Here is a 12657-nt window from a genome sequence, read left to right as displayed (position 1 = left end):
GGGACCCAGGCTTTGGCGAGGACACAGCCAGGAGATGGGAACCTTTTTGAGAGTACAAATGAGCTCAGAGTAGTTTAGCAATTCCCTCCTGCACTGAATGCGATCTGGTCCTGTACACATAATCTCAGGTGTACCCAGAAGTTGGTTCTTTCCACTGGGTCTCAGGCTTCGCTTCCCCATACCTGGTGGACAGGAAACGGTGACCACAACACTAGGCAGGGACATCACCCTCAGGTGTGTTCCCCTGGATGGCAAAACTCATCTGACCCAGAGATGAGGGACATGTCCCCTGTCTAAGACGACTTTCCCATCTTTAACATTAACGAATTCTCAGTTTATGGGCACAACCTGAAAGTTCTTGGTTGTTAGATGGGAAAGAGAGGCTGTCAGGTTGGGTCTAAACCTTTTCAAAGTCTCTCTGATTCTCTCTCTTGTTTAGAAGAAATAATGCCTCCAAAAATAAAAATAAAAAAGGAAAAGTACAAAGTAACAGAAAATGGTCAGAAAGGAGATCAGAGAAAAGAAAGTGTTCTCACACTCAGAGTGAGTAGCTGAGACAGGCTGCCTGAGTCTCACGCTCAGCCTGGAAAGGGGAGACTGGGAGGTCTCAAGCACTAAGACCACCTCCTCAATGCAGAAGATCAGACTGGAAAGGAAACTGAGGTAGAACAGACTCAACCAGGCAAGCAAGGAAAACCAGCACATTCAGGAAGCAGTAAGTCCACACAGAAACCAGAAATACAGGACTCTGCCTACAAAACTAAAAATGTCCCAAAAGAAGGAAAAAATCAAAACAAAGCTCTGTACACAGGAAGGGGAGGAGAGACTGAAGGGAGGGAGGGGAACAGATAAAAAGAAATAAAACAAGTTATATCCTATAGAGGCACACAAACTCTCTATGATAAATGGGATCATTACGTGTATCCAAAATGTACAAATCAAATCTGACTGGGGAAAAATTTTAATATATTAAAAATAAAACAAAACCAGCAAAGAAACATCACAACCTTCCTATGATCTCAAATTTATCATCACTTGACGAAAAGCAAAGCATAAACCGCTGGTCTACAAGAACGTCAGTGTCTGGTTATGTAGATCAGTCACAGTTCAGAATCCACGAAACAAAGCAGACTCACCCCCTTGCAATTATCTTGGTGGGACCTCCAAAATGATACAGGACAAAAAGGTAATTCTGAACTTGTTAGATGCCAAGACACACTGATGATTTCATGTTCCCGGAAATCAAAGAATGAATTCTAAGAAACAATGGAGGTAAGAGCAGGAAAATTTATCAGGAAATAGGAATAGCTCCTGGGACACAGGCAGGATCCTGAATGGACTGCCAATGGGCCCACTTCTGGGAGAAAGTTTGCATAGCAAATCACGAGGAGGGTACAACTATTAAGGGGAAATGCTGTAGGCAGTCAGACAGGGATGGGCCCTCCAGGAAGTCAGCACAAAAGCCAGGAATGAACAGAGACTGTGGCTGGAGGTACAGCCGACAGAAGTTAGAATCACAGCGGTCAGACTGACACTGGTCCCTCAGGGATAAACGGGAGCCGACCTGAGATTTTTGGTATCACCCCTTAGGGCTTCCCCATTATCTTACTGGGGTGGGCCATTTTTTTCCACCCACTAAAACTAAGGTTGGGGAGCTGGGGATTTAGCTCAGTGGCATAAGCGCCTGCCTTGCAAGCGCGTGGTCGTGAGTTCGATCCCCAGTACCAATAAAAATAAATAAATTGGGGGCTGGGGATTTAGCTCAGTGGCATAAGTGCCTGCCTTGCAGCAGGCAGTCGTGAGTTCGATCCCTGGTACCGATAAAAAGGAAAAAGACAAAAAAACTAAGGTTGAGACCACTAAGAGTGTGATTAAACCTGAACATAGTGAGACTCAAGTCAAGAGAAAGCAAGAAAGAAGCCAACTACAGTGGTGCACGCCTGTACTCCCAGCACTCGCAAAGGCGAGGCGGGGGAATCGCTGAGTTCAAGGCCAGCCCGACCTATGCAGGGAGACACCGTCTCGGAAAACAGAAGGAAAAAGCGTAAGCCAAACACCACCCAATGTTGTCTGGCTCCTTGTAACTTTGTGAGCCACTGTTCACCAAGATTCTGTTTTCATTTCTGGGCCCTCTTGTTTAACGTGATTATAAGATAAAGTTTAGGGACTTACTAATGTCCGGGCCTCTTTCACCCTTCCCAAGGGTGATGTTTCATCACACAACAGAACACGTCTTCCACATCTTCAGGTCACAAGGGTGACGCCTGTGATCCCTGGCTAGGCCAGGTCAACACATAATCATTTTCAGCCCCAGAAATGTAACCTGTAGCCTCCCACCCCCTTTTTTCTTTCTTGTTTAATTTTGTTGAGTTTTGAGACAGGGTCTTGCTGTGCACAGTAGCCAAGGCTGGCCTTGAATTCATGGCAGTCCTCCTGCCTCTGCCTCCCAAAAGCTGGGGTTACAAGACTGACCCAGCTAGCCTGGCATGCCTGTCTCTCGAGGCCCTGCATGTTATTTATGTGTGCACTTTCAAAATTCTGCCTAATCCTCTTGTTTTTTGCACTGGGGATTGAACTCAGGACCTTGCATTTGCCAGGCAGGTGCTTGTGCTGCTGAGCTATACCCTTGGCCTCCTACAGCTGCTTTAAAAAACTCCCCCGAGCAGCACAACACCCCCCCCCCACTCCCAACCGCTACTTTGCTGAGTAAGGACTGCGTTTCCCCATTAAGTAAAGTCTGAGATTCAACTTGCAAAAATACCAAGCTCTGTACTCCTTCTCCAAGGAGCAAAGCACAAGAAAAAGCCGGCACTATTCCCAGGGCTCCGGACTCCCAGGCCGGCACACTGGACTCCACAAGTGTCCACCGAGAGCAGGGCTGAAGCCTCCTCCCAAGAGGATCCCTCCAACCCCAGCCACGTAGCAAAGGCCACAGCTTGAAGTTCACATCAGGGAGTCAGAAAGAACAGAAATAGCACTTTCTGCTGCATCCAGTAACATTACTGGTTTTTGGAAAGATCTTTTTTTTGGCGGGTGGCTGATGTGTACCAGAAATCAAACTCAGGACCTTGTGCTCGCTGGGCAGGTACTGTGCCACTGAGCGATACCCCCACGCCCCCGCGACTGTTGGCTCAAAAGACCCAGTATTAAAGAAAAAAGGTATCTCTACCTAGGAGGAATGTCACACCCACTTTTGACTTACAGCTAATCAAGACGTAGTACAAATTTTACCCCAGGCTGACATTAAAGTATTTATTATCAGGGAAAGAAACAGGCAAGTAGGAAATTAGAAGCCCTCAACCACACAGCTGGAAGCTGAGTGATAGCAAATAGTCAGGTCCCGCCCACCTGGAGGGGAAGTTAACATATGAGTACTTCCTCTTTTTGGACTCTATCCCTGGCAATTATCTGAATATTTTGAGGTAGGATCAGGGCCTGAATGTCCAAAGCTCATTAGCCTTAGGCAGACCTTATGGAAGCCCTAGAGAATGTGTTAGCATCAGCTCCCATGTGGGAGCCCATGGAGGGCAGCGCCTGCACCACCTGGACACCTGGCAGGGCACAGCGGGTACCTGCTGGGCTGCCGCCCTGGCCCGGGGAGGCGATGACTTATTTACAGCCCTCTGTGCATGCAGCTGCAGGGGCCAAGGCCAGGCCACAGTGCGTCAGGGCTGTTTACACCCTGGCTGCAGGCCACCTGATTTGCTTAGTCACAGGGCAATGTCCCCAGCCTGTCAGATCCTTGGCCCAGGGTCAGGCCAGGGCAGGCCGGGCTTCACAGCCGGAACTCGCTTCCACCTGCCTGGGAAGAGTCCTCCAGAAGCACTCAGGTGGGCTGCTCCCAGCTGCCCTGGGTCACCCAGCACTCAAGGGCCTCACAGGGTGGGGCGAGTTACTGTCCTTCATGGGACACTCAGGTGCCTGGTGCCGAGCTGCTCACTGTACTGGTCCCAACTGTCTATGGGACTCCCACACCAGCTTCCCTGTCCTTCCCAAGAGAGCTGGGAAGGACACCGGCAGCTGGGACCAGGACAGTTCCCACCTACTCACACCACAGTCCCCAGTGTCAAGTCCATCAAAGATGAGGTAGCACATGGGCCCCCCTCCCGGACAAGGAGAACAACTCTGAAAACTCAGCAGTGGGCTGTGTTCCAAACCTCGGGATCAAAAACCATTGCCTCAGTGCAAAGTTTAAAATCCGTAACTCTGACTCCGTTTGACTCCTGAGAATTTCACAAGTCACTGTGGATGATGTAAAGACCAAATGCTTACCACAAAAGGACTACATGAAGAAAAACACTTTGCCATCTATTAAGCAGAAATCTACGTGGATTACACTGAATAAAGACCATAAAATGAAGAAAAATAACAGAAAACAAGACAGAGCTTAAGTAGAACCAGACAGGAGACTCTGAAATGACAGTCCAGTGGTGAGATGTGCGCACACACGAGCCACCAGGTGAAGGAAAACGAGGTGCTGGTTTTCACCTAGACTGGCACTGGCTTATAAAGGTGATCATTCAAGCTAGAGCAAGCCGGGAAGGCTGCATCACATGGGAAAGCTTGCAAGTCGTGGAGCACCAGGAGGGCACCTGCTGTACTGTGCTCCTTGCTACGGTGCTCCTTGTCACTTGCAGCCCACTTTTGGAGACAGGAGAAACCGCCCGGAAACAACCACAGCCAGGCCCAGGGCCCCACCGCACCACTTAGCAGTATTCCTCAGAGGAATCCTGAACCGTGCACACAACCAAAGATACAAGAGGCTGTCCGCTGGGGCATGATGAGAACAGGAAAAGAAAGAAAGTGGGCGCCCAGCTCTGAACCACCACACGACGTTTAAAAGCACTGAGCTAACCTAACCCCAGCCAAGAGCAGTGCTGTGCGCCAGGGACTCCGGAGGCAGAGGCAGAAGGACCACTTAGGCCCAGGAGTCTGAGGCCACCCCTGGCAACACAGGAGTCCCGTTCTCCAAAAGACACAGTGTGAGCTCTAAACACTGAGACCCCCTCTCCCCCGGGGATGTCAGATTGGCCATTAAACCAGTAAACACACAGACAGGTAGTTTTTAAAAGCCTGGAAAATGCACACTATGAAGAGAAGCTGCTTGAATGGGAAAGAGAAGGCGATCAAAAGTGTCCTCAACATTAGCAGAGATGATTTTTTTAAAATGTAGAGGCGCCAGGTGCGGTAATGCACACCTGTAATCCCAGATACTTGGGAGGCTGAGGCAGAAGGCAGCCTGGGCGAGTTAACAAGACCCTGTCACATACTATAAAACTAAAAAGAGCTTGAGGCAGGGGGGCTGCTGTGGCTCAGATAAAACGCACTGAAAAAAAAAAGTAGATCAGCCAAATAACGAAGAGTTAAAGGTTCCACACAGGAGGGAGGTAGCTTTATTGTTTCTGTAATTCTCGAACTCTAGTGTCACCAGGTCACCTCAGTAAATGAGATACTAACTCTCGGATCAGGGCCTCTGGAGTCCCAGGAAAGCCACTGGGGGCTACAGAGAGAAGGGCGCAGGAAGAGTCCCCCCACCAGGTCCCCAACGTCTTTCTGCATCCTGATAGGACCTCCTATAGTTATCTCCTCCTGAATTCTTAGACTTTATCCTGAGTTACAAGTCAGTTAAAGGGACTCTGTGGCAAACCTCTGAATTTTGATCACACACACATAAAAATCCATTATCCTACTCTTAAGCTCAGCAGGACACTCCTCACAGTTCCTGAAGGACAAGGACCCCAGAGGACCCTGAGACAGCTCTGAGTGTGACAGGTGTATGAATTGGAAAACGAAAAGGTACAGATCACAGGGTAAAAGAAAGTTGAATTTTTCTTTGTCCTGATTTTAAAATATAAAAGCCAATCGGCCCACCCAGTAGGAAGGATTAATATGAAATGTCCTCACAAATCCGTAACACAAAGACAGATGCTCTAAGAGGAAACAAGTCAAACAACAAAGCAGATTTTAAAAGGTGCAATAAAACCAGCCGAGCAGCAGAATCATCAAACCACCACGGCTTCAGGGTGTGGGCTCCACGGCTTCAGGCTTCATCTCACTTACCACTAAAGCCACCCACGGGAGCAGCACTTGCCACTCTGGGCCTTGGCCACAAAGGCAATGCAATGAGCCCCGGAGGACTTGTGGAAAGAGGCCTGCGGTGCGGCCTTCCTGGGGTGTGAGCTCAACAGCTGGACGATTGCTGGCAGAGCTTCCTCAGCGCCAGCCCCCGACCCAGCCGTGAGAAGTGTGCCCTAAGGCAATCTTCCGCGTCCTAAAGCATACAGGTCACCCCCCACCCCGCCGGTATTCTGCACGACGCGCACAGCAGCCTGGAAAGCACTGCGTGTGCGAGGAGTGACGGGGAAGCTTCAAAGCCGGCCAGGGCTGAGTGTGCGCGGTCTGCAGGCCGCGCAACGCGCGAAGCTTGGTGCGCCCGCTCCGCAGGTGGACACGCAGCGTGACGGCACCGGGGAGCGTGCACGGGAAGAGAGGGGTCCCCAGAAAGGTTCGCAGTGCTTTATCTCCGGTTGCACGGTCTCTACCGAGCCACACTTTCTTCCTTTGTTCGGGAGTTGTTTACCTATCCTTTTTACCGAAATACGACGTAGACGCACAGCAGTTACTGAGAACCGTGGACCCTGGGTCACCTGGAGCAGCTGCTCCCTGCCCTCACTCCCGCTCCTAAACCCCGAGAAAAACCACTCGACCTTCCCGAGGGCGCGTCCCAACCCCGCTGCAAATGCAGCTCACCAGGAGCTGGACCCCTCTTTCTCGGGCGCTTCTCGGCTCTCGAGCTCCCAGGTCCGGGACCCAAAGACGGGTGGGAGCGGGGGCAGCTCGGTTCCTCGGAACCCCGAGGGCCTGGTTCGCCGGCACCCGAGCCCGGCGCGCCGGCGCCCACCTGGGTGCGCGGACTGGCCCGCAGCCCGGGCGCCCCATCCCTCGCCGCGAAGCCGCCCCGGGCCCGACACACCCCCACCCGACTGGGCTCCGCTCACCCTCGCGGCAGCGCCGCCGCCAGATGGTGTCGGTGTGCAGCACGCGGCGGAACTTGCTGCAGACCTGCGCCAGGCTGGGCAGGTCGGTGCCGGGCAGTGAGCCGAAGATCTCCACCAGCAGCTCGGGCGGCAGGTCCAGCAGCGAGCAGCGCGGCGGCGGCGGCGAGGGCCCCGCCTCGATGCGCTCCTCCTCCGGGTCCGTGTCCGGCTCGCTGTCGGCCGCCGCCGTCTCGGCAGGGCCCCCGCGTTGCTGGCGTCGCCGACACCCGCGCGCCGGGCCCACGCCGCAGAGCCGAGCGCACACCGCCATGCCCGCCGGGAGGCCGGCGCACGCACGTCCCCGCGCCGCTCTGCGCACGCGCGCGCAGAGCCCCGCCCCACGTCCAGCCACGCCCCCGGCCACGCCCGCGCGAGCAAAGCCTGCGGGGTTTCAGGGTCTCGGGGTCCCTGGCTTCTCAGGCCTCGGCCTCGGCGAACCTCTGTCAACGCCCTCAAGAACTCTGCAGCCTGGGAAAAAAGTCGCGCCGCCAGGTGCAAAAGGAATGCGGATGCCCCGTGTGAGGATCGAACTCACGACCTTCAGATTATGAGACTGACGCGCTACCTACTGCGCTAACGAGGCCCCTGGTAGTGTTGTGGCGCCCAGGCCTTTGCAGAGTCGAGCCAGACTGCGGCCGGCGGGTGGCGCTGCGCTTCTGCCCGGGCTTGCTCTGCCGCCTCGGTCACCCTGCGCGCTGGGGCTTGCGCGACGCGGAGCTCTTGCCTACAGCTCTCACTAGCCTGTTTGTTTACGTGCGCACATGCTCACCTGTCTGCCTGCTCTGTCTGCCTGCTCTCCTGCTGTCCCGGCTCAGAAGGTGAGGCAGGAATGGCGTTCCCAGCTTCTCCAGCGCCCTTCCCCCTGTCAGTTCCGGGTGGACATATTGCTTATTGTAAGAAAATGAAGACTGTAAACGAAGACTGTAGCTGGGCCTTTCCCACCCTGCCGAGGTGGCCTAGTTCTGCCTGGCCTGTGCCTGGGGCAGCGGTGGGGACACTAGCCCTGCCGAGCCTGCCCAAGGCGCCACTGTCCACCCACTGTGAAATAACAGCACCAAGCACTCGCATGGCCCACGCGAGTCCCCCCAGTCACACGGCTCCTCAAGGAGTGGCCGTGCCCAGCGTGTCCCCACACCTAGGCAGGAACATCCTAACATAGGCACCACTGCGTCCTGGACGTCGGAAGGTGCCCCTTCTAGAGAGCTCCCAGGATATCTACTGGGGACAATGGTCCCTCCAGTGGACCCCTCTTTTATATGCACTTGCTTGTCAGCAGCCTCTCTGGACACATCCCTGCCGCCCGTGTGCCAGCAGACTTCCTAGACTTACTTCCCAGACAATGTCACCAACAAATGTTTATTGACTGAATGTTAAATGAAGAAGAGCAGGCTAAACTAACAGGTTAAAAGGCCTGGAAACGAGGTTCCCGAACCACTCACATGCAGCATGTGGGGTTGTGACCATAGAGAAGCCAGATACGGAGCTGCATGATTAGTCTGTTAGTTATTAGTTAGCTGAGACAGGGTCTTGCTATGTAGTCCACGATGGCCTTGAACTCACTATGTAGCCCGGGCTGGCCTCCAGCTCACAGGATTCTTCTGCCTCAGCCTCCCGAGTGTTGGGATCCCAGACATGCAGCACCATGCCCAGGAGCAGGTCTAGATGTGTATGGAATGACTGGCCTGTGTGCTATGTTCCATATTCCTAAATTACAAAGTATGACCTCCTGCCATGCATTCCAGCTGATTAAAACAAACAGAAAGCCCACCCACCTGCAGAAGGCCCCACATTACGAGCTGGGGATAAAACATAATTTTCCCTAGCGGAGCTTAGAGTACATTACGGGTGAGACAGTTTAGCTAAGGTTTTCTCTTTAGGAGGCTGATCCTATTATAATACAGTCATCACGTGAGCTGTGTAATTCTGCAGTGTCCAGCCACAATGCCTGGACTGAAGTGTACCTGCATGTGTCCACTCTGAGGTGAAACTAGACTTACTTCCTGAGGCCCTGAGTTCCACTCCGGTGTCACACAGATGCACACACACAGCACAGGGCACGTTAAGAAGCCAGCTGCCAGAGCAAGGGTTCTTGGAGGACAACCCAAAGGGCTGCTGCTCCTTCCCAGCTAAACCAGCATACAAGGCAAGACAAAGCCCAGGAGGCACTGCAGGAGGGCGCCAGCTTGGGGGAGAAGGAGGAGACCAGCAGATTGAAAACTCCTGGGACCAGGCCAGCGAGGCAGGGCCAGGGATGACTTGGCGGAGCCCGAAGCAGCTGCCGGGAAGCCAGCTCAGCTCCCTGGGCAGCTTGGGGTGTAGACGTACCGCAGGCAGCTGATTGGATGTGGCCCAGGCCCTCTGCTGTCTGTTCAGAGGTGAAATTGCAAGCAGCCCGTCAGGTATGTAACCTCCCAGGCATTACTGCGCTGACAACATCGCTTTTGCATCATCTGTTTTATTTTTAAAGATTTTTCTTTAATAAAACCATTTTTAAATACCTTAACAAGTACAGGATTTATTTGGACAGAAACTGGTAGTGACGGCGTGGAAAGGCGTACACGTGTGAATGGCCCGAAGACGAGTGGGGGAAAGGTGGGCATCATGTGGAAGGAAAGACGCTGGAGAAGCCTTTGCTGGCGCCAGCACGCAGCTGTTATAAACGGAGCCCTCTTCAGATGCGTCCCCTAAAAAGGAACTACACCTTTACAAGCAACGAATAGGCAGGGTACACTCAGGATCCTACTGCCTCAGCCTCCCAGGGTGCTGGACGTTCAGCAGTGCACCCCCCCCCCGCACCTGGCTGCAAAAGTTAACTCCTAGAAATGATCACTTATAAGGAAATCAATACCATGTACGACACGGTACATTTTTTCAATTGTTTGCCAGAAAAAAAAAGTCACTGCAAGGGCATTTCCTGGACTTGGACATCAGCGGCTTGGTCCCCGACTGCGCCAGGGCGCAGAAGTGATTTCCCGGCTGGCAAGGGGCTCGCACCCGAGGCTTGGGAGAAGCCCACGCTGCTCCGCGGCGCGGCGCCCTAACGCCGGGAGGGCGCCGCGGTCCACAGCCGCGCCGGCTGCCCGCGAGGCCACGTGAGCCGCTGTCACCCACGGGCCGCGTCCTTCCGAAAACAGCCTGCCGCGGCTCTTGAGCAATCAGTGTTTGTTTACTTCTTCAGGCGAGCAGGGCTGGTACCGCAACTGACTGGGCTGCAGACCAATAGCCGCCCCGACAACAAAGCCTAGCCAATCACAGAGAGGCAGGGGCGGGCCGAGCCGGCAGCCCCGCGGCGTACAGCCAAACCGCAGCCCTCCATCTTGAGTGTGGCAGAATCCTGTGGGGGATGGGGCGTCTCCAGGGCCCCACCCGCTGCCCACAGGGTGGAGGGTTTCGTGGGAACTTGCGATACAGGAAGTTCCTAAGGAAAACATCGCATATGTTTACGTGAAAGCCGTTTCGTGGTTTTGTTTCAGAGACAGTTTCACTCTGTAGCCCAGGTTGGCTTTGAACTACGAGATCCCCCTGCCTCAGCAAGACAGGTGCTGCCAACGCGGGGTGGGGGGATGGGTTTTTGCCTTTCTCGTGCGGCCGGGCTCACTGGTTGCACACGCGGACGATGGTGTGCCATACCTCAGGAGCACTGCTCACTCACCTGGGTCACAGCAGCCACCACGCTTGGCTTGCACTCAGCAGTCCCCTTGTGCCCACGTGGGATGGTTCACACCTCCTCCGTGAGATTCTGTTGGCTGTGTCCACGAAGGCCTAATTTATATTTGTATATAAACCAAAATAAACAAAATATAACCCACGTGTCCCTGATGTAAATGGGCAGCTCTTAATGCAGAAGTGGCACCTCGCCATCGGAGACTGCAGCTGCTGCCAGGGGGCTGTTGTGGTCTGGTGTTTCGTTTTCTGAAGAACTGGGGATTGGACGCAAGGCCTTTGCTCTGAGCTACATCCCCAGCCCTTTTTTATAATGCAACAGTCTCCTTGCTAGATGCTAGTCTGGGCCTTGCATTTGCAGTCTTCCTGCCTCAGCCTTCCAGACTGTTGAGATCACAGGTGTCACCACCATGTGGCTTTTGATTCAGGTGGTGATGAGAAGTTTGGGGCAGAAATAAAACATCTGCAGTATTTCAAAACACAGAGAAGAGCTGGGCATGGTGGTGCATACTTGTAATATCAGCACTTGGGAGGTCAAGACAGGAAGATATCTGTGAGTTCGAGGCCAGCCTGGGCTACCTAGTGAGACCATAACCCAGAACAGAGACAGGCACACAGGAGCCCGGCCCCACACTGCCACAATCTTGTAACAATGAATGCAGGTCTGGGGTGATTTGACAAAGCCCCACGGGAGTAAAATGAGCCGGATATCGACGTCTGCCCTCTTCTTGCCTTTGGAACATCATGCTGCGGAAGAAAAAAAGCTGACCTCCTACCAGGTAACGCTTCAGCCAAGAAAGCACTCACCAGTCAATATTTATCATGCAATCCGGAAAAGGGAGAAGCTTGCAGGCCACAGTCTCTCAAAAGAGCAGCACCAGCTCCGTGTCTGCCCAGACGTGAAGGACATAGAAATGCTTAGCGGACTGTTTGCTTCCTCTCGGGTGTCGGAGACAGAACCCAGAGCGTTCATTGCGCCTGCTAAGCCAGTGGGGCTGCGCACGCTGCCCCACTCCCAGCCCTTTCCAACTTATATCTTCAGACGCAGCCTGGCTAGGTTCTAGGCTATTTTGAATTTAAGATCCTTCTGCCTCGGCCTCTGGGATTACAGATGTGCCTCACTGCACGGAGTTGGATTTTTCCCATTTCAGTTTTCGTGGAATAAATACAAAACAACCAAGCCATATACACCTTCGGGAGAACTCCATCCGAATACACGTCGGTTCACTAGGAGTTTATAAACGGTCTCTCTGGTCTTGGGAAACCAGACGGACCTTATAGAAACTCACTCATACTAGATCGTTACTGCTGCGTATTTTCAAGGTAAAGAATGGAGGGAATCAAACACGGGCTGGGAAGGGTGTGGGGCTGCGGCTTCGTCATCCTCCAGGGCTAGGAATCAACCCACAGTCACTCACGGACCTGTGAGGTACCAGGCATGGCAGGAGAGAAATGTCAGCTACGCAGGCCAGTGGACAAAGTCATCATGAGTCTAAGCTGGCAACTGGCTTTTTACTGATTCTGGAATCAGACATGTCAGTCACAAAACACAACACGTGATCCATTGAACCACGTTTAAGTTTTTCTTTCAACCTTTTTTTTTTTTTAAGACACCACCTCACTAGGTAACCAAGGCGGCCCTCAAAATCGTAAGGATCCACCTGCCTCTGCCTCCGCCGGGCCACCAGGCTGACTGCAGCAGAGGACCTGCCCGAGGGTCAGCGCCGCCTCCTCACGTGCTCCCGGGCCGGCCCCGCTGCCGTGTGGGAACCAGATCGCCCCCAGCGCGGGTGTCAGGGGCGCGCGACAGCAAATCGCAGCCCCCCGCCAGAGGAAGCAGGACCCACGCAAACCTCACCGCCCGGAGATGCCGCTGCCCTCTCTGCGCATGCGCGGCAGGCACCTTCTTGCTGCGCACGCGCAGGATCGGCCCCGCCCTCTGGCGTTGCGCACGGCA

At 53.7% G+C, this 12657-nt stretch overlaps 1 protein-coding gene, 1 long non-coding RNA gene and 1 other non-coding gene across 4 annotated transcripts in view; all 3 read right to left on the bottom strand.

Annotated features, from left to right (window-relative positions):
- Window positions 1–7351, bottom strand: part of Fbxo31 (F-box protein 31) — a 30754-nt gene extending 23403 nt beyond the window's left edge. Inside the window, exon 1 of one of the 2 annotated variants that reach the window (XM_013144379.3) lies at window positions 6999–7351. In XM_013144379.3, coding sequence (XP_012999833.1) covers window positions 6999–7308 — 310 coding nt within the window. In that variant the 5' untranslated portion in view covers window positions 7309–7351. The remainder of the gene's footprint in view (window positions 1–6998) is intronic. The other variant, XM_003460788.5, reaches the window with a different exon arrangement.
- A 196-nt stretch (window positions 7352–7547) lies between these two features.
- On the bottom strand, window positions 7548–7620 carry Trnam-cau (transfer RNA methionine (anticodon CAU)). Its single transcript has one exon. It is a non-coding gene; the product is annotated as a tRNA-Met (tRNA).
- Window positions 7621–9476: 1856 nt separating this feature from the next.
- Window positions 9477–12607, bottom strand: LOC134475822 (uncharacterized). The gene is made up of 2 exons (XR_010047088.1): window positions 10690–12607; window positions 9477–10455 (listed from the first exon to the last, which is right to left on the bottom strand). It is a non-coding gene; the product is annotated as an uncharacterized LOC134475822 (long non-coding RNA).
- Between the last annotated feature and the right edge of the window lie 50 nt (window positions 12608–12657).

The sequence above is a fragment of the Cavia porcellus genome, unplaced genomic scaffold (genome assembly GCF_034190915.1).
Source record: "Cavia porcellus strain 051 isolate PalLab524CR breed Dunkin Hartley unplaced genomic scaffold, mCavPor4.1 scaffold_4, whole genome shotgun sequence".
In the NCBI taxonomy this organism is placed as follows: domain Eukaryota; kingdom Metazoa; phylum Chordata; class Mammalia; order Rodentia; family Caviidae; genus Cavia; species Cavia porcellus.
Note: the sequence above shows the minus strand (reverse complement) of the source record. Positions and strands in the feature narration are given on the sequence as shown.